General features: G+C 48.1%; 1 protein-coding gene across 5 annotated transcripts in view; it reads left to right on the top strand.

The window, feature by feature from the left end:
* The window catches only part of slc8a4b (solute carrier family 8 member 4b), a 97,368-nt gene that overhangs the window by 43,761 nt on the left and 31,547 nt on the right, over positions 1-22,060 (top strand). For 3 of the 5 annotated variants that reach the window (XM_037113249.1, XM_037113248.1, XM_037113252.1), the window contains exons 3-12: positions 11,146-11,423; positions 12,683-12,822; positions 13,082-13,234; positions 13,323-13,550; positions 13,627-14,037; positions 16,434-16,544; positions 16,633-16,785; positions 18,376-18,472; positions 18,639-18,830; positions 19,736-19,928. In XM_037113249.1, the coding sequence (XP_036969144.1) occupies positions 11,243-11,423; positions 12,683-12,822; positions 13,082-13,234; positions 13,323-13,550; positions 13,627-14,037; positions 16,434-16,544; positions 16,633-16,785; positions 18,376-18,472; positions 18,639-18,830; positions 19,736-19,928 (1,859 nt within the window). In that variant the 5' untranslated portion in view covers positions 11,146-11,242. Of the gene's footprint in view, positions 1-2,241; positions 2,446-2,555; positions 2,734-11,145; positions 11,424-12,682; positions 12,823-13,081; positions 13,235-13,322; positions 13,551-13,626; positions 14,038-16,433; positions 16,545-16,632; positions 16,786-18,375; positions 18,473-18,638; positions 18,831-19,735; positions 19,929-22,060 lie in introns of all 5 variants that reach the window. The other 2 variants (XM_037113251.1, XM_037113250.1) reach the window with 1 other exon arrangement.

The following is a 22,060-nucleotide window of genomic DNA, read 5'->3' as shown; positions in this document are numbered from 1 at the left end:
CTGCCTCCTCCTGCCTCCTCTCTCTCCTCCTGCCTCCTCCTGCCTCCTCCTCTCTCTGCTCCTCATGTTGTGTTCTCCTCTCTCTGATCACTGTGTGACAGGTCGGTGTGTATTTTCATAGAAGGCGACTGAAACCCAAACGACAGCTTGATGTATCTTCAGAGCTTCTGGGCGGGTTGTGCGATAATGTGTGTGTAAAGGTCACTGTGCCTTCTTTAAAGGTGAAATACACCAAACTCTTTGTTGTGTAGTGGTTGTGTAGCTTCGTTCTATAGCTTTGTTGTTGTGCTTTGTGTTTCTGATTCTTTCAAAGTTGCATTACTTGTCTTTTTTCATTTTTCTTGAAGTCATTTGAGTCTCTTTGTAGTTGTTGTGATTCTCTGTTGTGGTTTTGTGTCTCTGATATTTGGTTGTGTGTCTGTGTTTGCTTTTGTGTCTCCCTGTAGTCATGTTTCACCTCTCTGGTCCTTCTGTGTCTGTCAGTTGTCTTTTTTGCCTGCGTTCAGTTGTTTTTTGTCTCTGTGGTCATGTTGTGTCTCCTCCTGGTGGTTCTGTGTCTGGTGCCGGTCCGCTGACATTTAGCAGGTGAAGCCCGGGGGACTCCCTGACCCCTCTCGTCCCTGAGCCGGTGCCGGCCCGGCTCGGCCAGCGATCCGTCCATGGCTGACGATCAGAGAGTGACAGGATGGATGAGGGGGAGGAAGAGGAGGGAGATGGAGGAAACAGATCCCGCTGCATGTATTTATAGAAACGGGTGACAACAAGACGCACGAGTGTTGAAAACGGCTGGCTTAGAGAACATGATTGGCCCGATGCTGTTACCACGGAGACTAATGGGATACAGAAGTTATCGTCAGTGTGTAGTATGAAGCGAGTGGGTGAGAGTGTAAAAGGGTGAGATAAGAGTGTGTGTTTAAAGGACAGAGTTGTGTGTGTGTGCTGACATGTGAAGTGATGACATGTGTGTGTGTGCTGAGAGGTAGTCAGGATATAAGAGAGGTCAGGACAGATTAATGCAGCTGCAAATTATTGTTCTTGTGTTTGCCCTCTCATCCTCCCTCCTCCCATCCTCCCATCCTCCCTCCTCCCTCTTGCACACACATGTATGAGCAAATGTCTTTCTCCCCTTTCTCTCCCCACTAAGCTCTTGGTGACAAGGGGATTTTCTTTAGCCTTTTTTATTAAGATCGCTGTTATTTGTCACACGAGAGAGACGGCGGGAGGGAGGGAGGGATACCAAAAGGCAGAGAGCCAGTGAAGGAGAATGAAAGGTTGAAGAGGTGTGAAAGTGAAAGACAAGACAAGGTGAGGAGATTTGAGATAGAGGACGAGCTAGAATGAAGGAACAAACATGGACTGTGAAAGAAATGAGTGCAGCGACAGAGAGAGAGAAAGAAAGAAAGAAAGAAAGAAAGAAAGAAAGAAAGAAAGGGAAGAGGAAGCAAGAGAAACTTACATCATCCATCTAAAACATGTCTGGAGGGTGAGGAAGATGTTTGTGATGATAAACTCTTCACCCTCACTGAGTCTGGCACACACACACACACACACACACACACACACACACACACACACACACACACACACACACACACACACTGGAGTCCTCAGTTGTGTTTATTCCTGGTGTTAATGCGTTCAGATCTCAGCTCTACATGTTCGTTAGACCGTCTGTGTGACGGTGATTAATCGCCGGCAGAATTAGTTCTGCTCCAAACATGAATCTGTAGGTAGAAAAAAGCCTGCAAAGAGCATCATGCAGCCGTATTATCATATGTTCCATGTGGATATATAAAAACCAACACAACCAACTGGGACTCACAACTCACACACACACAGTCGTGTCCTCAGAGAGCTCTCAGGTCCTGTGGGACAGATCTGGATGTGAGCATTAGAGGCTCAGAGCGGTCCAATCACACGCCACGGTGAACAGATTCAACAAATACAGGAAACAGTGAACTGATACGACAGTGACGCCTGTGGAGACAGAGACCAGACTCCCTGATAAAAACACTAGATTTTGTGAGTTGTTGAGTTACGACAAACTACAAATCTCTGTGGAATGCTGTTAACAACACATTCGTAACTATTCTGGCCTTCATGTTGATTCAGGAAATGTTACGCGTGAAGACACTTCTTCCTTTGTGTTGTGTTGTGTTGTGTTGTGTTGTGTTGTGTTGGTCACAAGTGGTCACTCGAGGTGTGTGTTAACACCTGACTTCCTGTTTCGCTGCCGTGCAGATTGACCCAGCAGCTGCAGGATGCCACCTGAGTACAGATGTAGAGTCCCACTCAGCTGCTCGTGATGATCTGCATGATCTGAACTGTAACGTCTTCATCACTCGGCCACTCTCAGGTGTATTCCTGATAAATCCCTCTCTGGTCTCTGGAAAGACGTGACAGTCGTATGTGAGCGAGGAGCACCTGACAGCACTTTAAGTGAAGGTTTGATCCAAACACACATTCAGAATAAGGCCTGAAGGGGTTTATTGCTTCAGGCAGACTAACTTTACCCACCATGACTCTGAGCCCTGTGGTTCTGATTCTGTATGCAGCACATGAAGGAGCCAGACTCTTCTGGGCCCCAGCACAGCACGACTCCTCCTCTCTCCTCCTCCTGAACCTCACTTCACCTCCTCCTCCTCCTCGCTTCCTTAAGTAACTGTGAGGCCGACGTCTTCTGTGCAGCTACACAACAACAGCCGGGAGTGTTTGTGCAGTCAGGAGGCTGCGGTGAGGTTACACACTCGCTGTCACTCTCAGGTTTAACCTCTGTGACCTTCACCAGAGGCTTAACCACAGCTGACATCTATACATCACATCTCTCTCTCGCACGACTGTATTTGTGTGTGTGGGTCTGTAAATCTGCAAGTATTCATGTTCTGGCCGTGTACAGTCGATGGTGTGTGTTGGTTCTGATGCATCTTGTGGCAGCGTGAGTGTGTTTGTGTGTTTGTCCTCAGAGTGATGGATGAGTCTGCTGGCAGATCGATGTCCAGCACAGTTCTGTAGAGAGACACACTGAGTGACCACCAGAGTACTGACCACACGCACACACGCACACACACACACACACACACACACACACACACACACACACACACACACACACACACACACACACCAGACACACAAACACACACCAGACACACAAACACACACACCACACTGTTCATGATGTCACATCTGTACAGTCGAGCTGAGCTGATCAGGGAAACTAGTGGCCTGCTCAGGCCTGTGAGACTGGACCAATCAGAGGGAGGGAGGGCCTTAAAGAGACAGGCGCGAAAACAGAGCACTCAGACAGAGAGTGAGTAGAAGTTCTGCAGGAGAGGTCAGTTTAAAAAAAAGTATGCTTGTTAAACACTGAACTATGTAAACAATCTACATAATCTGAGACCTTCAGTCAGATCCTGTTCCCTCTCCTGCTTCACCTACCTGACCCTCCATCAGGCCTCCCTCCCTACATGCAGCCAGAGGAACAGGTGCTGCTTTCAGCTCCAGCAGGATAAATCTGTGCTGTGCAACAGTTTAGAGGAGCTTCCTCTCTGCCGGTCCAGACAGAGTGAGCTGCTCCTCTGGACCTTTAAATCCTTCAAATGTTCCTGAATGTCTGAATCATTCATAGGAAAATGTTTCTTTGGTCCTAAATGCTCGATCTGTACGTGCATCTGATGGTAAAGACGCGGTGAATGTGGAGGACAGCCGTCAGTCTGTCTGCAGATTGCATCACTATCCTCTGCAGACCTGCACACACACACACACACACACACACACACACACACACACACACACACACACACACACACACACACACACACACACACACACACATACACACACACACACACACACACACTTCACAAACTGAAGCTCACTGATGCATGCACAACATTCTGCAGCGACTTTTAACGCTGTTTGAAGGGGACAGCCCGGCCGCATCCCTGATGTCTTTCGTTTTGTTCCACTGGGTTGCGTTCGCCATCGCCTTAAATCTGCGCTGCGCTCCGGAGCACGAGCAGCACGGCAGCACTTCGCAGCACTCTCTAACATGCTTGGACAGCTGTATCCACGGCCCAGTGGGGCGCGTTCGCTATCGCCCTTAAATCTGCCTAATTACGCATCTCATCAGCTCTTCAGCCGCTCGATAGCTGTAATCCCAGAGCCACACACACACACACACACACACACACACACACACACACACACACACACACACACACACTTCCCCTCCTCTTCCTTTATCTCCGAGCATCGCCTCCCTGCCTTTCTTGGGTTTTATCTCAGTGTTTTCATTTCTTTTTCTCACCACCTTTCTCTCCATTTCTCTGTTGCATCACCCTCCTCTCCTCCTCTCCTCCTCTCCCCTCCTCTCCTCCTCTCCTCCTCCTCTCCTCCTCTCCTCCTCTCCTCCTCTCCTCCTCTCCGCTCCTCACCTCCCCTCCTCCTCTCCTCGTCTCCTCCTCTCTCCTCCTCTCCCCTCCTCTCCTCCTCTCCTCCTCCTCTCCTCCTCCCCTCCTCTCCTCTCTCCTCCTCTCCTCCTCTCTCCTCTAATCTTGTCCTAACCAAGTAACCCGGCTCTCTCAGCTCTGTGTACTAAAGGCAGCGAGCGCCGCCGCTCCTCCGTTCCCACATTAACTGCTCCCTCCTGGGTTCGCCTCGCCGCCTCATTGCCTCCCTCCTCTCCACTTCCAACACCACCATCACTGCCAACCCTCCACCCTCCACCCTCCACCCTCCACCCTCCACCCTCCACCCTCCTCCCCCATGGCAGCAGCCAAAGATCAGTCACGCATGCACATCCACTCTCGCACACACTCCATCACCACACACACTCACAGCCAGCAGACTCACACACAGCACAACACCAGTAAAGTTGCAGGGAACACTCCGCACACACACACTCTAGTAGAGATATGACCAAGATCCGTCACGCTGGCTTCATCTCGCTGCCTCTCGCTCTGTGAGGGAGAGATAATAACTGTGTTAGAGATGGAGGAGAAAAGGGGGAGTCATGGGAAAAGGAAGGGATGAAGAGATAGAGGGGTAAGAATATAGACTGAGGGATGAGGGCGGGGAAGATGGAGGCAGGGCAATGAAACTGCAGAGAACAGAACAGTTTACATAAAGGAAGGTGATGATGTACGGTCCAGATAAAGAGGCGGGTCACTCCAGGTTCTGGTCTCACTGATGAAAGTCCATCAGGAGGCTGCGTCACAACAGTCAGAAATAAAGTCGAGGGTTAATTCCATCCGAGCTTTAAAAGGATCATTAAAGTTTTAAAATGCACTCACTGCCTTTCTTTTGGAATGGAACCTGAAAATAGCAGTCGGGTTCCCTCGAGTGCCGATCCAAGACTGTGGAACCGAGCAGCTGGGTGTGTGTAACACGTGAAATGAAAAATAGAAAATAAATAGAAACAAATGGAGGCAGCGGTGAGTCGCAGCTCCTGTTGACTGCCAGGTAAAATGAGTGTTTTTGTTAATGGAGTCTGGTTTGTTTGGCGAGCTCTACAGCAGCATGTTCTGGTTGGAAAAGGACGTGTGGAGATGCACACTTTCCTGTTTTAGGTCCTTTCTAGGTGCTAAAATCCATTTTGCTGCCGACCCTGTAGGACCCGGTCCACTGCTGAGCGTCCTGACTGCCAGAAAAGTCGACATATATTTCCACCAAGAGGGAACTTTATCACATTTAGTTTACTTGAAGGGCACATAACAGAGCTGTAAAACCAAGACAGTGAGATTCAAAGCTGAACGGAGACAGTTATTAGAATATACTCCTGGTCCAAAGAGATTCTAACTCCAGGTCCAACCACCAGTTATATAAAGTGTCTGGAGGGGAAGCTATTATACAAACCCAAACACTGCCCGGCCCGTTTTAGCTCACACGTTCCTTCAGGGCGTCGGGCGAGTCACAGGTGATTTGCACAGAAAACACTGATATGATCTCACTTCAGAGCTGTCGGCTCATTAGACCTGTTAGTGCAGCGTGAGCGCTGTGGAAAGATGCAGATGGACTAATGACGGCAGGAACGCCTGGTGAGCCCGCGAAGACGTGATGAAACAAAAGTCATTTAACCCTGAGACACCATTAGCCCTGTGTGTGTGTGTGTGTGTGTGTGTGTGTGTGTGTGTGTGTGTGTGTGTGTGTGTGTGCTGATGAGATCTGAATCTACAGCTGTGGTCAGTGCTCTTACTGCCTTCAGTAAGCAGGACGAGTGTGTGTAACGTGCTGTGTACTGGGTGTGAGTTTGCATCTCGTCCTTCTGGCCTTCAGGCTCACGCTAAACTTAACACGGTCCACATTCGCTGCAGAGGCGAGCGCCGTGTTCAGTCACGGCTCCTCCAGGCAGACGCGTTCTGTTTATTGTTGTGGCGTCTGTTCTTTCATGTTGCTTCACAAAAAAAGGTTGTGTATTATCTCTGACATTGGTGGACGTATTTCCAGAGGTGAGGTCGTGGCGACACCTGTGGTTCCTGGTGGTCACAGCAGCGGTTTAAAGGTGCAGTATACAAGAATTTGCCACCAACAGCTGCTAACTCTGCCTGCTGTTAGCCATGCAGCCAGTGTTAATGTTGCTAATGCTAGCTAGCTAACGCTAGGGCAGCACAGTATGCTGTCGCCCACGCTGGACAAACCTCACTGATACTGAAGCTGAACAGAGGTAAAACAAACATCTTGAGTTATTCCTGATTCACTGACACATAAGTGGTGTTTCCTGTGATTCCTTCACAATAAAAGCCTCCTTGTGCTTCACTGGTTGAATGCTTTGAACAGTTAGCTTTGCATTAGCAGCAGCTAACAGCTCAAACACGGTGTCAGGAGACACTATTGATAACATGACTGTATTATTGACACCATAGTGCTGGATCAGGCAGGTGGTTTCCTGTCAGTTCCCTATGTGGTCTGAATCCAGGGCAGGAATGGCGGACCCTGCCACTAACAATCAAAACAACTGGGCAGATGTGCAGATATGTCATATTCTGTTATTATAATGTCAATAATATATAATATATATTATAATGTTATTGAGTTATGTTGATATCAATATACAGACAATCTTTTCCATCTAATTGCAGAGAACATAATCTCCTCTGTAGCGCAGTTAACTCATTATCTCTCATTAAGTCTCACATAATTGGCAGAAATGTTTGATGTTCAATGTAATATTTAATTTTTAGATCTGCCAAATATTTCATGCATCCTTAAAGAAGTTCTCTCCTCCCCTCCTCCCCTCCTCTCTCATTATCTCCTTGTTATATCAGTGTCTTCGAGCCATTCACCTAACAAGACGTTGTAAACATGCGTCATCCGCTCATCAAATTATCTGCTTCGATACACACCAGATCCAAATGGCCACACACACACACACACACACACACACACACACCTGTGAATATGTTTGGTTCTGTGTGTGTGTGGATGGATCGTACAGTTCATGTGTGCCTTGTTTGCATTTACACATCTGCACAGACGCATGAGCATCACTGTCAGCTGGAGGAGAGTCAGAGCAGGTCGGTGTGTGTGTGTGTGTGTGTGTGTGTGTGTGTGTGTGTGTGTGTGTGTGTGCGTGTGTGTGTGTGTGTGTGTGTGTGTGTGATCCGTCAAAATGATTCATGTCCTATGAGGGAAACCCTTTGGGAAATGAGGAACACACACACACATTAGAGGGGCTGAGACAACAGAGATGTGACTGTAAATCTGAAGTCTGCAACCAGATATCAAAGTGTGTCACTCTGCTGGATGAAAGTGAGCGCCGTCGTCTTCAACAGCTCAGAATCTCCGTTTAACTTCATGATGGTGAACGTAGCATCTTCTGCACATCCTCCTCCATAAGAGCCGCAACGATTGGCCGATAAACAGGAAGAGAATCAGAAACCACAGTGACGATCGCTGAATTGTTTCAGACTTCATGGTTTCAGTCTGACAGGCTGTTATTACATCACTGAATGAAAAGACAATGGATTGAAATGTGAGGGTTCACCGGGCGCTGGTGTAAAGTTAAACAACCTCAGTGGTTTCCCCTCAGCTAACGTTAGCATCCAACCAAAAATTAAAGAGCGTCTGGACTCGGCCTGAGAAACAGGCCGATAACTTTGTTGGAGCACAGATGATGTATGAAATGATGAATACCTCGACACACAGCTGAGCTCTTCAGATGCAGCTCAGCGTATTGAACCGGAGCCACGCCGTTCTGTATTTATTCTCTGTTGCCATTCATCCTCCTCCTGCTCTGTTTCTCAGTCTCGAGTTGAAGGTACCGCCGCCGGCTTCTGAACATACTGTGCGCTATAAATGGGACAGATTTGTTTACGGACGAGGGCGACATGAGCGGAGCGGTGAGCTTGGATGGATCGAAGGTGTGAAACGGAGTGTGAGCAGTGGAGATGGAGAGTATGTTAGAGACGTGAAGTGGTGCGTGGGTGGAGGGAGAGAGACGGAGGCGACGGGACATTAACCGACGCAGAAGGAAGTGGGCAGGAGGAAACAGCGCCTGACGGAGAGGCTGAGAGGGAAGGAGGTGGAGACGGAGAGGAGAGGAAGGAAACAGGAGATTAAATGAAGCAGGTGATAGAAGAAAGAAGTCTGAGCTGCACTGATGAATCTAATTTTCAGCCTCATCAGTGTCGGACCGATACGTTTGTGATGTGGAGAACAGAATAAAGAACTGATTCTAAACTCTAAATCACATTGATCCAGCCAGACAGACCTGCCAGCTCATGTTGTACGAGCTCTGGCAGAGAGATCGGCTCACACAGACCTCCAGCACACTTCACAGCTCTGATACGGGCCGGGTTTGGTGCCATGACTCATCAGAGGAGCGTCACAGGTCCAGATCTGAAAACTCTCACGTTCAGCTGCTCTCAGAAGATGCTGATGGTGTCAAAGTCTGCTGCTGTTAACTCAAAATACCTGACTTCTTCTCCGATGGAGATGTCGGCGGGTTTCTGCCACGGACACTATGTGTTTCTGCATTAAAGCTCTCTACAATCCAGTTGCATTGTGGTTAATGTAGGCATGAGCTTTTTACGATGAAGAAGAACATGGGGGATGGTTCTGGTTCTGCTGCAGCGATTCTGATCATTTCTCCTTCAAGTTGTGTGTGACTGCAACATGTGACAGGTGTGCACCTGCAAATGACCTGATACCGGACTGAAGTCCAGTTTCTGACAGAAAAGACAGAAAACAGGGAGCGTCGGGCTGCGGTCGCGGAAAAGACGGTGGAGGAGAGAAGCGAGCTGAGTATTGAAGTGACAGGTTGTTGTCAGAGCAGCCAGACCCTGGAAGATAGATGAAGACAGGGTCAGCTACTCCTGCTGATGTCACGCAGATGACTAACTGTGTGTGTGTGTGTGTGTGAGTGCGCGTGTGTGTGTGCGCACGTGCACGCGAGGGAAGTCAGGGTCAGCAGTCTTTCGCCTGAGGCTGACTAACCCACATTGTGGCGTGTGAGAGTCTCAGCATTTGGAAGTGTTCGTGTGTGTGTGTGTGTGTGTGTGTGTGTGTGTGTGTATGCAAATACAAGGTCAGCAGCTTCCATACAACAAAGCTAACTGATGCTGTGTGTGTACATGTGTATGTGTGTGTGTTGACGTGGCAGTGTGCTTCTCTTCCTCTGTGTGTGTTCTGTTTGCTCTGATTTGACCCAACACGGCCCGTTCAAACGGTTCCTCTTCCCCTTTCTGTCCACTTGGCTCACAGCACGTTAACTCTGGTCCACTTTGCTTCCTCGTCAGGAGACATACTGCTGTTGTGTCTCTGTTGTCGACTGCTTGTTCAGTGTTCTCTGACAGACGGTGTGTAGCTGCATGAGATCTGCAGCACAGAGCAGCATTTACAGCTGCTGCACACACACACACACACGCACACACACACACACAGCATCAGTAATGATTTGCCGTTATTATCTCTGGGGGATTGAAATGCAGTGTTCAGCTTTGTGTTTAATGCTGCAGTGTGCTGGATGTTCACATGAGAGAACGCCTCCTGCTCAAACAGTCATCACAGTCTGAAGACTCCTCCATCAGCTCACACCAGCAGCAGGGGAGTTTCCCCTGAGCGCCGCCTCTCAGGCAGAGGGTCTTTCACACAGGCAGCGCCTGCAGGAGCAAAGAGTCCAAATGGGTTGGCAGGACTTTAGCCTGTAGCTCTGCAGTACAAAGTCAGCATGAGCCTGCCACATGTGTTCCTGAAAAGCTATTTTAAATGTCTTGAAGTGAATGTAAATCATCCCAGAAGCAGAATGTTTCTGTTCTCACTCGTCAGCTCGTGTATTGACGGTGAACTTGTTGTCTCAGTCGTCAGTTCACTGTTTCAGGCTTCATGTTCACCTGAAGAGAAACTCTCAGTGCTGCTGTGTGTTTAGCTGTTAGCTCTGTTAGCTTTAAGCTATTAGCACTGCAGCTGTTAGCTCTGTTAGCTCTGTGAGCCAAACACACAACAGCTAAAAGCTAACAGCTTCATCATTGGGTTTACCACATCCTGTCGTGGTTCTGAACGTGTGGAACATCTGGATCCGGGTTGGTGTTGTGACACTGTGGTTCTGTTCTGTGGATGTTTTCACATGTGTTCTGTCACGTTCCATCGCTGGATGTCTCTTTAGCGTCCCTGATTTATGAAAGCAAACCTTCACCACGATCACATCAAGCCAACTGCATTTATGTTGGGTTAGGGTTAGGGTTTGTTGAGCTGGAAGGCCCGGTACAGCAGGATCCAGTTCATGGGCTGTGGCGCTCTGGAAGGTTACTGCTGTGAGGTATAGATGAAAACATAGCAGAGGTTCTGCAGCAGTCACTAGAACCAGAGTAAAGGTGTCGGCTCTGTGGTCCAGATTAAACAGGCAGTGATGGCTCTTTCCATCCGGGCTCCTGGGAGCTCACTTTGGACTTCATCACTGTAACTTTATTACAGATTCTGCCTACAAGTGGAACATTATTTGGAGTGTGTTTTCCAGACTAACTTTAATGTAATGACCTTCCATTATTGCTTTTATTGCTTTTTATTACATTTGATCTTTTTAATCCACCTGAAAGCACTTTGCAGAAAACTTCTACTGAGTTCTAGAGATGAAGAATATCGTCTCAGCTGCAGAAACAGTTCACAGAGAGATGAATAACCACTCTTCTTCTGTCTGCCCTCTCTCAGGATCAGGACGTCATTCCACACAGCACCGACCCAGTGGACCCAGTGGACCCAGTAGACCCAGTACAGTCCAGTGAAATCCCCCTCGGCACTAGAAGAAATGGCTCGGGCAGCCATGTCTGTGCCTCCACCCTCCCTCACCTGCCTCCAGCAGCCTCGCCTCTCCTCGTCACTCCTCTTCTTCCTCCTCTGCTGCTCGCTCCTCCTGTTGTGTCCGGGATCGGTCGATGCCGGTTCATCAGAGAAGAACTGCTCAGCGAGTGGAGACCCGTGTCAGGAGGGTCGGTCCTTCTTACTACTCAATGCTCACTTAGTTACTGAATGTGTGACTTCCTCAGCTTTGATATCACAGCAGCACAGTTTCACAGTAAATCATCAGTTCAAACATGGACGACCTGAACTGAACGAGCTTCACAACGAGCCTTAAAGTCGCTCAATGTTGAGTTCAGATCCGGCTGCAGGTTGTCCTGTGCAGTCGGTGCAGATGAATCTAAAATCTTTTCTTTGCCGGTTCAGTTCAGACAAACAGAAAAATGTCTAGAAAGAAGATTGCGATCTCCATATCTCAGTTTGAAAGAGAAGTAAACTCAGATTTAGCCAAGAATTAGTTTAGTAAATACAGAACGAGAAAATAACTGAAGCTACGTGTTGACTATGATATATAATCACAGAATGCACAATGGTAAATCAGAAATATAATATATACAGTACTTACTGGAGGAATTCAGTTTCCTCTCTTCCTCTTCTTAATTAAGGGTGATTGATTATGATGTTGCAGATGTTTATGTAGCTGATACGGCTGCATGGCATTAATGCTTTCTAGTGTCCTGCAGATATATAATCATTGTGTACTATAGTGTGAGGAACCAGCAACACTTGCTTTATACCTCGGACCTCTGGGCAGAGTGTTCTGCAGGAGCGGCTCTGCTGAAGCTCTGTAATACTTTATTCTTATTGTGACTAATTAGAATTTTCTGAAAACCTTTTTTCTCTCTTCATATCGTATCAAAGATACTGTGGACTTCTCCTCCACTGCTTGGTTTTATGTATATTTCCCGTGTGGTCCCAGTTTTATAATTACTCTCCTTACTTTCCACTTCCCAGAAGGCATTGCAGTGTATTTTGGCAGCTCATTCTGTGCGACCCGTCCAGAGTCTCTGCAGACAACAGCACAGAGATTTAGTTTCCACTTACTTAAAGCTGAACACTGAACAGTGTCTGGAGGCTGCAGTGTTTAACTCCCCCACCGAGGCACCGGCGCCCCACCGCTGACTTATCAGCTCGCTGTGGCAGCTTACTGCTCAGAAACTGGGGCGCATTGATCCATTCCAATAAGTTTGAGTGGGACGAATGGGATGTGGAGAATCTCCCACTTATTATAATGTTAATCAGGTTATTCTGCCTGTGAGCGCTGAGACTGAGCTCCAACATTACAGAGAGAGATTAGTGAGGTTGTTACGCTAAATTATTGCAACCAAATATTTCTTATGATCCCTGTTTAATCGTCTTTACATGTTCTGTTCCCGCCGTCTCTCTTCAGGAGTGGTTCTGCCCGTGTGGAACCCACAGAACCCTTCAGTGGGGGACAAGGTGGCCCGGGCCATTGTTTACTTCGTGGCGCTCATCTACATGTTCCTGGGCATGAGCATCATCGCAGACCGCTTCATGTCTTCTATAGAGGTGGGCAAGGTTCCATTACCAGTTTCTCCTCACGGTGTTACGTCAGTATTCATGTCGGCCGTCTTCAGAGGAAAGAGAGAATCTTTTTAATGTTGGCAGCTCCTGTAAAATACTTCACTGACTGATGAGAGAAAGCACACAACGACAAACAGTTGTTCTTTCCTTTCTTTTCCTTTCCTTTCCTTTCCTTTATTCTCTCTTCCTCTCTCCTCTCCTCTCCTCCTCCTCCCCTCTTTCCTCCTCCCCCTCTCCTGTACAGGTAATAACCTCCCAAGAGAAGGAGATAACTATAAAGCGTCCTAACGGTGAGACCACCACAGCGACGGTCCGGATCTGGAATGAGACCGTGTCTAACCTCACCTTGATGGCGTTGGGTTCGAGTGCCCCTGAGATCCTGCTGTCTGTTATTGAGGTGAGTTCACTGTGAGTCGGGTGGTGACACGTCACATCAGCTGACAGAGTGTAGTGGGACTGCAGTAATCTGATTACTCCACCTGCAGGTGTGTGGTCACGGCTTCGAGGCCGGCTCTCTGGGTCCCAGCACCATCGTGGGCAGCGCTGCCTTCAACATGTTCATCATCATCGCCCTCTGCGTCTACGTGGTTCCTGACGGTGAGACGCGGAAAATCAAACACCTGCGGGTGTTTTTTGTGACAGCGGCCTGGAGCATCTTCGCCTACATCTGGCTGTACCTGATCCTGAGTGTGTTCTCCCCCGGAGAGGTGGAGGTGAGGCCCGACAGACGCGTGAGCTGGGAGGGAGAACCACGAGAAGGGAGGTGTTAACGTCTCCTCTCTCCTGCAGGTGTGGGAGGCAGTGCTGACCTTCCTCTTCTTCCCCCTCTGCGTCGTCCAGGCCTGGGTGGCCGACCGCCGCCTCCTCTTCTACAAGTACGTCCGCAAACGCTACCGTGCTGACAAGAACCGCGGCATCATCATCGAGACCGAGGGAGGGGCGGACGGAGGGATGGGAGGTCTGGATGGAGGTGGAGGGGCGCTGGGGCCCGGGGGCTTCACCAAGATGGACATGTTGGAGCTGGACGGACAGATGGCGCTGAACTGTCACAGCGGGATCGACGGCGGGATGATGGAGGAGGGAGGAGCGAAGGACGAGGAAGACGAGGCCAGAAGGGACATGGCGAGGACGCTGAAGGACCTGAAGCAAAGGCACCCAGATAAAGACATGGAGCAGCTGATTGAGATGGCTAATTATCAGGTCAGCAGGGTGCTAATATGCACATACACACACAGTATATGTTTGTCATATATAGTTTATTGATATTAGGTCTATACTTTAAGGAATAGTTGACATTTTGTCAGGAATCAGTCGTAACTATCAAAAACACTGTTATGTCTGTGTGTTAGCCAAGTGTGGATCCAGAACTGAGAGGTGATGAGCTTAGCTTAGCTTAGCTTAGCTTAGCTTAGCTTAAAGACTTGGAGCAGCAGGAAGCAGCTAGCATAGATCTCTTCAAAGCTGACCAGTAATGACACAAACAGAAACTTTGTGGTTGTTAGAAATTGTTTTTGGAAAGAATGACAGTTACAGACTTTGGCTATTTGTTGGCAACCAGCGTCCAAAAGCAGTGACTTCCAGGAGTTGCTGTTTAATGCTAGTTGCCAAAAAATATGCTATCACGCAGCATGTTTCTCCCTATAAAGACACAAGATGTCTGTGTCTGTGTTTGAGTATGGGAGGTTTTGTCACAGTTGATAAAACATCCTCCATCACAGTTCACAAGCGACTCATCTGAGAGTGACTCTGTGTTGGAGGTGACGCTGTGGCACCTTCAGTCGTGAACAAGGTGTTTCTGCTCGCAGTTAACTCACATAGAAATGTTCCCGAGCAGCTTCTGAGCTGTTCTACAAAGAAATCTGCAGTTGTATTAATATTCATCACATTGTTTCCTTGGTAGATATTCTTTAAATTAACCTTGATGTGTCTCATCTAGATTTCACAAAGAATTGTAAGGAAGTTAAATAAAGTGTCAGACAGCTACACACTCTCTCTCACACATATTATCAGACACACAGACGCTCCCCGTGTACAGTGATGCTATATGTTGATAAATCAGTCTGCGCAGAGGAAGGCGCCACTGCGCTTGATTGACAGCAGTGTAACATGCGACTCTTCTGGCATCCAGGTGATATTTCTCCCGGTAAGTCGTGTGAACGTTTGACGTGAGCTTGAAGAGTTTAGTCGTGGCGTTGGAAGACAAAAAATGTGTAACTCAAGGTCTTCTGAGCGTCCAGCCAAGTCTCACACATCCAGCTGGACTCTGTCAGGAGAGAGAGACGGGTTCTGGTTAAAGACCTTGGGTTCAGATTTTTTGGGAATTTTAGATTTGCGGTTTGTGAATATGATATTTATATGCGATTAAAAACAACGTGTTTGGCTCTGAATTTAACTTTTTGTTAAATTTTTAGCGTAGCCGAGTCTCGATTGTCATCGTGTCACACAGATTAATCGATTATTTGATTAATCTGGTCTCCTCCCTCGTTAAACACAAAGGAGCTGCTTGTAGACGGCTGTCGTGTACACACACACGCACACACACACACACACACACACACACACACAGTTCACTATGAAGGTATCAGGACTTGCCGCTGCGTACAGCTTCACTTCATGAATCTGATGGTGGATCTGGACCTTTCAGGATTCCTCTGCACACATTTCATCCCTCCACGCTCGGCTGTAGATGCTGTCCAGGTCCTGCTTCTCCTCTTTGCCTCCTCTCCAAGTCCTTTCTCTGTCTGTGTTTTTTGTTGGGAGGTTGAAGCAGAAAGGAAAGAGTTTGGCAGCACCATGAGGTGCCCGGGCAGCTCCCAGATATTTGTTTGCATTCAGTCCTTCCTCCTCCTGCAGCTTCTCCCCGAGCCTCACGCTCTGTGTGAGACCGCTGCATCGAGGTTCTGGTGGTCAGAAAGAATCTACAGCGGGCTCCTGCGGTCCTGTTGGACTTAAGACAGCTTGCTCAGCAAAAACAGTTCGAGTTTTTAACTAAATGAACCATCATGGATCCATTCCCTCCAGAGAGACTTCATCCTGATCCTGAGAATCTGCAGACGCTTCACTAAAATATAAATAAATATTCACATTCAGTCTAATCATCCCAACTGCAGCAGCCAGGTTGTTAATGTTCTATTTGTTGGATCATTAGGATATTAAATTGCTCTTCACTCATACATTCTTATTGAAATCATTACTTACAGATCGATGTGGCTCGTTAGATCTAAAGTTTGGAGCGAAGTGTTGAAGTTCATCTTTAAAGGAATGTCAAATCGTTCTTGTGAGGGGAGAGATGTAAACCAGGAGAGAAAGATCTTCACTGACGGATGATTTATGTCAAACAAGCTGTCTTTGTTTCCATGACTGAATAAACAAACATGCTGTTTTACTTTGTTTATATGTGGCGGACCCTGCCACCTTATTTTCCTCTGAGAACAGCTCGTTTGTTCACTGATGGAAACGATTAACACGTCTGAGTTTGTGTAATTACCTTGTTAATATTGTAAATATTAAAACACTTCGTGCCCCTTTAAGTTCTGGATTAAAATGATGGAAACAATCGATCAACTTGTTCATTGTTCCGCTTTGTTCTGGTTCAGGTTCTGATGCAGCAGCAGAAGAGCAGAGCGTTCTACCGGATCCAGGCCACCAGGATGATGATCGGAGCCGGAAACATCCTGAAGAAGCACGCTGCCGACCAGGCTCGCAAGGTGAGACACACCGACCTGCTCTCAGCCACCACACACGCCTGACTCGGTCCTGACGGCTCGGCTGTTTTCCCGTCTTGATCCGCTTCAGGTGGTGAGCAGCCACGAGACACAGGCCCAGGAGGACGACCCTCACACCATCCGGATGGACTTCGAGCCTCCTCTGTACCAGTGCTTTGAAAACTGTGGCTCCCTGAAACTGACCGTGGCCCGACATGGAGGAGACTCTGGAGTCACCGTCAAGGTGTGTGAAGGCTCTCAGAGCAGCAGAGACCAGAGAGAGTCTGAACTGGGTCCACTCAGACCTCAGCCGGCTCTCCTGGTCTCAGTCTGATCTCACATGTTCTCCCTCCAGAGACTCGGAGGCTGGTAGATGTGGCTGATAGAGGAGTGCACGTGCACAACACAAACCACATTTTAGCTTTCAGCTCAGGTTGTAACTCCAAGAAAACACACATCCTTTTGCAAAGGCGCATTGATCTGAGGCCTAACACCGGCCTTATAGTCTGAATAAGAGATTTTCCTTCAAGTCTCCCGCAGAGAGTGTGTGTCAGCGGAGAGATATCTGATCTGCTCGCCGGGCTGTGCTGGCCTGCGTCTCTGTTCCCTCGTATACAAATGAATCAGAGCTGCAGAGGGATTCTGGTGCCGAGGCCTCCGTCTGCCGTCCGCTGAGAGTGAAGTGGGCTACTGAGCCCACACAGGCTCTTCAGGCAGGCCGGCACTCTGGAGACCAGCACATTATTATTTCCACTAAACAGAGAAACAGTTCTATTCACAATCCCAGACTTCAGTCTGAGTGTTTTAATGCACAAGAAGAAGAAGTTAAAATAATCATATAACTGGAGCAGCGAGCTTCAGCTGAGAGCAGCAAGAACAAGCAGGACAGACGCTGACATGTTTTCACCTTTCAAGATAAAATAGATAACTTGTTAGCAAACACTTGCACAGTAGCTTTCATGGGAGCAGTGTGATTTGTTCCCACCTGAGCAAGCCTGTGTCTCCTTTCAGCTTTGTTTTGGTGTCCATCAACAAGTGTATTTGTCTCAAGCTAATGGAGCTAACCTGGCAGTGAACACTTAGCACTTAGCTTAGCATCAGCTTCCTAATCTAACAAACGTATGTACGTCAAGTTTTTGTCTCCTTTTCACTCTGTTTTGGTTTCCATCAATTTCTAATACTCACATTTGTTTAATTAACCTCTAAATGATCCAGTATTTGAATCCCCAGCTGGTTGTCGATGTTCTGCCTCCTGGTGCTGAGCAGGTTTCAGCTGTGAGGTCAAGCTGCATGCCAGAAAACCAAAACCACAAGGATGAACTATTCTGTAGAGCTGAAGTGAACAGCAGAGTTGCATGATCATTTGTTTGTAGGCTAATTAGTAACAAGTGACTTTAAGTTTGCCATATCATCTTAACTACTATACCGAAACAATAACAGATAATTAACATTAACTCATCAGTTTTTAATGATTCTGAGCCTCTCTGTGGGAGGACGAGGGTTAAATCGCTGGGCAGAGGGAGAGAGGACGAGGGAGGAGAGGAAACAGGGAGCGTGTTCTTGTAGCGTCTTCAAAGTCTGTGTTATCAGGCTGATTCTGACCCGAGGGCCCGGTTTAATGAAGCTGTTTCTCTTGTTTTCTCTCACCCTCTGTTCACATCTCCCTGAATGCCTCTCTCTCTGTGGCTCTCTCCTTCCCTGCTCTCGGTTCCCCCTCTTCTTTTTGTGTTTATCTGCCCTTTTCATGTCTGTTCACTTCTGTTTCATCTCTGACGGCTCTTCTCGCTCGCCTCGCCCCGTTTCCCATCTCTCTCTGTTCTCTGTCTGCCCCCAGGTGGATTATCGCACCGAGGACGGCACAGCCAACGCAGGTTCTGATTATGAGTTTGCCGAGGGAACCCTGCTGTTCAAGCCAGGAGAGACCCTCAAAGGTAAGAAATAACATTTGCAGCATAATGTGTTTACAAAAAAACATGTCATTGAGACTGAGCGTCGAGGAAGTCACGCACAGGAAGCTCTTCCTGCTGGCTCCAGCAGAAAAGTGACTCCAGTGTTTACTTTGTGGTGCCGTGACCCAATATGTGCACTTGTTCACAGAGATCACAGTCGGAGTGATCGACGACGACATCTTCGAGGAGGACGAGTATTTCTACGTCCACCTCAGCAACCCTCGCGTGGTCGGTTATCCTGAGATCGGCACCGCCCCGCTGGACGCCAGCGCCACACCCAAAGCAGTGCTGGGTGACAACCACACGGCCACGGTGACCATCTACGATGACGACCACGCAGGTAGAAGCAACCCGGGAGTAACATCACAGGAACAGTGTGACCTGCAGTACTCCTGATGTTTACATGTTGAGGATGTGAACTGTGTCAAGGATCATAATCATCTATAATCATACTGCAGCTGCTGTGTGTAGTTCTGCTCTGCTATAACAGACTGAAGCACGTCGTGCTGTGTCACCTGTCAACATCAACACAGGTGTTTCCCCTTCAACAAGCCATAGCCAGGTTTCCAGCTGTTAGCATTGTATGCTGTCTTGCTTTTATGTTTGTTGCTTTCATTCTCCGAAAATGGGAACTAACAAGCTAGGCTAACTAGCGCCTCCTGTGAAAGATTAGCTTCATAATCATATTATAGCAACAGTGATAATCTGATAACAGTATATGATACATCACCATCACATGACAGGGCAACTCTATAAAAAGTCTTCTCACTTTGGATCCTTCAAGTGTTTTTTGCTGCTTTACAACACTTTACTCGTACCTGAACAGACTCCAGGAGTCTTTAACTGGTTATGAAACAAGAATTTGATGCTGATGGCTGAAATGATCTCCATCAGACATGAGGACCGTCAGCATGAGGACCTGTTGTGTCTTTGTTATTATTAAAGTGTCAGGATATCCACAGAAAGTTTTCAGAAGAAGTTTCTGTTCTCCTTCATGTTCAACTTCCATCCAAAGAGAATTAAAGTGAGGGAGGAAGACGTGAGAGTGGGTGTTCACCCAATCCTCACTGCCTTTTATCTGGAGAGAGTGGGCGGTAATCTATTATCCCTGTCTCTATATACACGGTGCACCTTGGAGAGCAGGCGAGTGAGCGGAGGTGATTATCAACCTCATCTCACTCGTCCTTCTGGTGTTTCTCCCCTGTGAAGTGCTGAAGCGTCTTTCTCTCTCTTTCTCTCTCTCAGGTATCTTTACCTTTGAGACCTCCAGTCAGCGGGTGAGTGAGAGCGTGGGCGTGATGGAGGTGAAAGTGCTCAGGACCTCAGGTGCCCGAGGCCTTGTAGCCGTCCCCTACCGGACTGTGGACGGCACCGCTAAAGGAGGAGAGGACTACGAGCTGGCGTCCGGCAAGCTGGAGTTTCAGAATGATGAGACGATGTAAGTACAGACATGTTTCACTGCGAGTGCTGAGAACGTAGATGATGAAGTCCTCATCAGTACCCAGGTAGACCTGACCAGTATCTAAATGAACCAGTTAATTCCTTTAATTAACTCTGTCGAGTGTTTGTGGAACGACACGTGCGTCCGTCAGTTTCCTCCCTGTGTGACTGACTCTCAGTCATAGAGTGTTTTAACATGCATTCACAGTATAAACATCACCATTAGGCCACTAACACTGTGATAATGTCACTCTTCAAGGTACAGCACTCTGCATTAAAAAGGCTTGCACACACACACACACACACACACACACACTTGCAGAATTGCTCTGGCGTCCTTGGGCACATGCATTTTTAATATGCTGATGTTAGCGGTGTTAAATTGACCAATACATAAAGCGGTTGGGAATGCAGTTTCTTCAGCGCCTCCCGGGGCCCATAAAGCACGGCCTCTCTGTGTGTGAGAGCGAGAGTGTGCGGTCCTGTTCTAGTGTCCGTATGAGGACCGGTTTAACTGAGAGAACATTCATGAACAGCGAGGACGATTCTGCTGCTGGGTCCGTTTGATGGACAGGGTCAGAAATAGCTCGCTGTTAGGGTAAAGCTTGAACAGTGATTAGTGCTTTAGGGTTGTGGATTGGGAGTAGACAACGCATTTGTGTGTGTGTGTGTGTGTGTGTGTGTGTGTGTGTGTGTATGTGCCTGCCTCAGGGAGCTGAATGTTGGCAAGGCATTTCAAAAGCTGTTCATCTGCAGCTCGCCCTCAGAGAAAGACTGAGAAGATGGAGTGTGTGTCTACCTGTGTGTGTGTGTGTGTGTGTGTGTGTGTGTGTGTGTGCACGTGTGCTGAGAGTCAGTCTTAGTCTGACTGTGAGAGTGAGGTCATCTGAAGGTTGAGTCTTCATTAACTCTGAGCAGGTACTGTAACTGTTACTGAGGCTTCAGATGGCAGGAGGGTCCTCACACATACAGGTGTACTAAGATGTGTGTCTGTGTGTGTGTGCCTGCCAGGTGATAACAGCCAGTGTCAGGGTTAGGGTGGTGGGTACTACCTCCCTACTGATTCTGATATCCCCCTCTGAAGTGGGACAACCCTCCCAGACCATCATATGTCATCAGTTCCCATCCAAAAGCACACAGGCTTCACTACCTGGTCACAGGCTTCACTACCTGGTCACAGGCTTCACTACCTGTTCACAGGCTTCACTACCTGGTCACAGGCTTCACTACCTGGTCACAGGCTTCACTACCTGGTCACAGGCTTCACTACCTGGTCACAGGCTTCACTACCTGTCCACAGGCTTCACTACCTGTTCACAGGCTTCACTACCTGGTCACAGGCTTCACTACCTGTTCACAGGCTTCACTACCTGGTCACAGGCTTCACTACCTGTTCACAGGCTTCACTACCTGTTCACAGGCTTCACTACCTGGTCACAGGCTTCACTACCTGGTCACAGGCTTCACTACCTGTTCACAGGCTTCACTACCTGGTCACAGGCTTCACTACCTGTCCACAGGCTTCACTACCTGTCCACAGGCTTCACTACCTGGTCACAGGCTTCACTACCTGGTCACAGGCTTCACTACCTGGTCACAGGCTTCACTACCTGTTCACAGGCTTCACTACCTGGTCACAGGCTTCACTACCTGTTCACAGGCTTCACTACCTGGTCACAGGCTTCACTACCTGGGTGAATGCGGGCCTTTCATGGACGAATCAGCTTTTACAGTGTACCATTAGTTAGCTTGGTAGTTAGCTACTGAGACATGGCAGACTAGCAGGGATCGTTCACCTCTCTGTCACAACAGGTGTCAGGACACCTTTTGTCTTGATGTGAACACGCCAAATGGAGGGGCGGGGCTTAGTAGTGTTTCGATTCTTACCTTTGGATCAGGAACCTGAACCACTCTGATCAGGAGTGATGTCATCAGAACAAGAGGATGGAAACACTGTGTCCTGTCATGACATCGTTCCCTCTCTGCCTTTTCTCCTCAGATTTCATGTCTTCCTGGTTTTACCCTCTTTGTTTGTTCTTGCCTCTTTTCATTACTGCCCCTCTACGCTAATGTCAACCTTTGCCTGATACGTCTCCGCCTCATTAAATTCTGTTCTTTCTTTCTTTCTTT

This window comes from Acanthopagrus latus, chromosome 10 (assembly GCF_904848185.1).
Source record: "Acanthopagrus latus isolate v.2019 chromosome 10, fAcaLat1.1, whole genome shotgun sequence".
Lineage (NCBI taxonomy): Eukaryota > Metazoa > Chordata > Actinopteri > Spariformes > Sparidae > Acanthopagrus > Acanthopagrus latus.
Note: the sequence above shows the minus strand (reverse complement) of the source record. Positions and strands in the feature narration are given on the sequence as shown.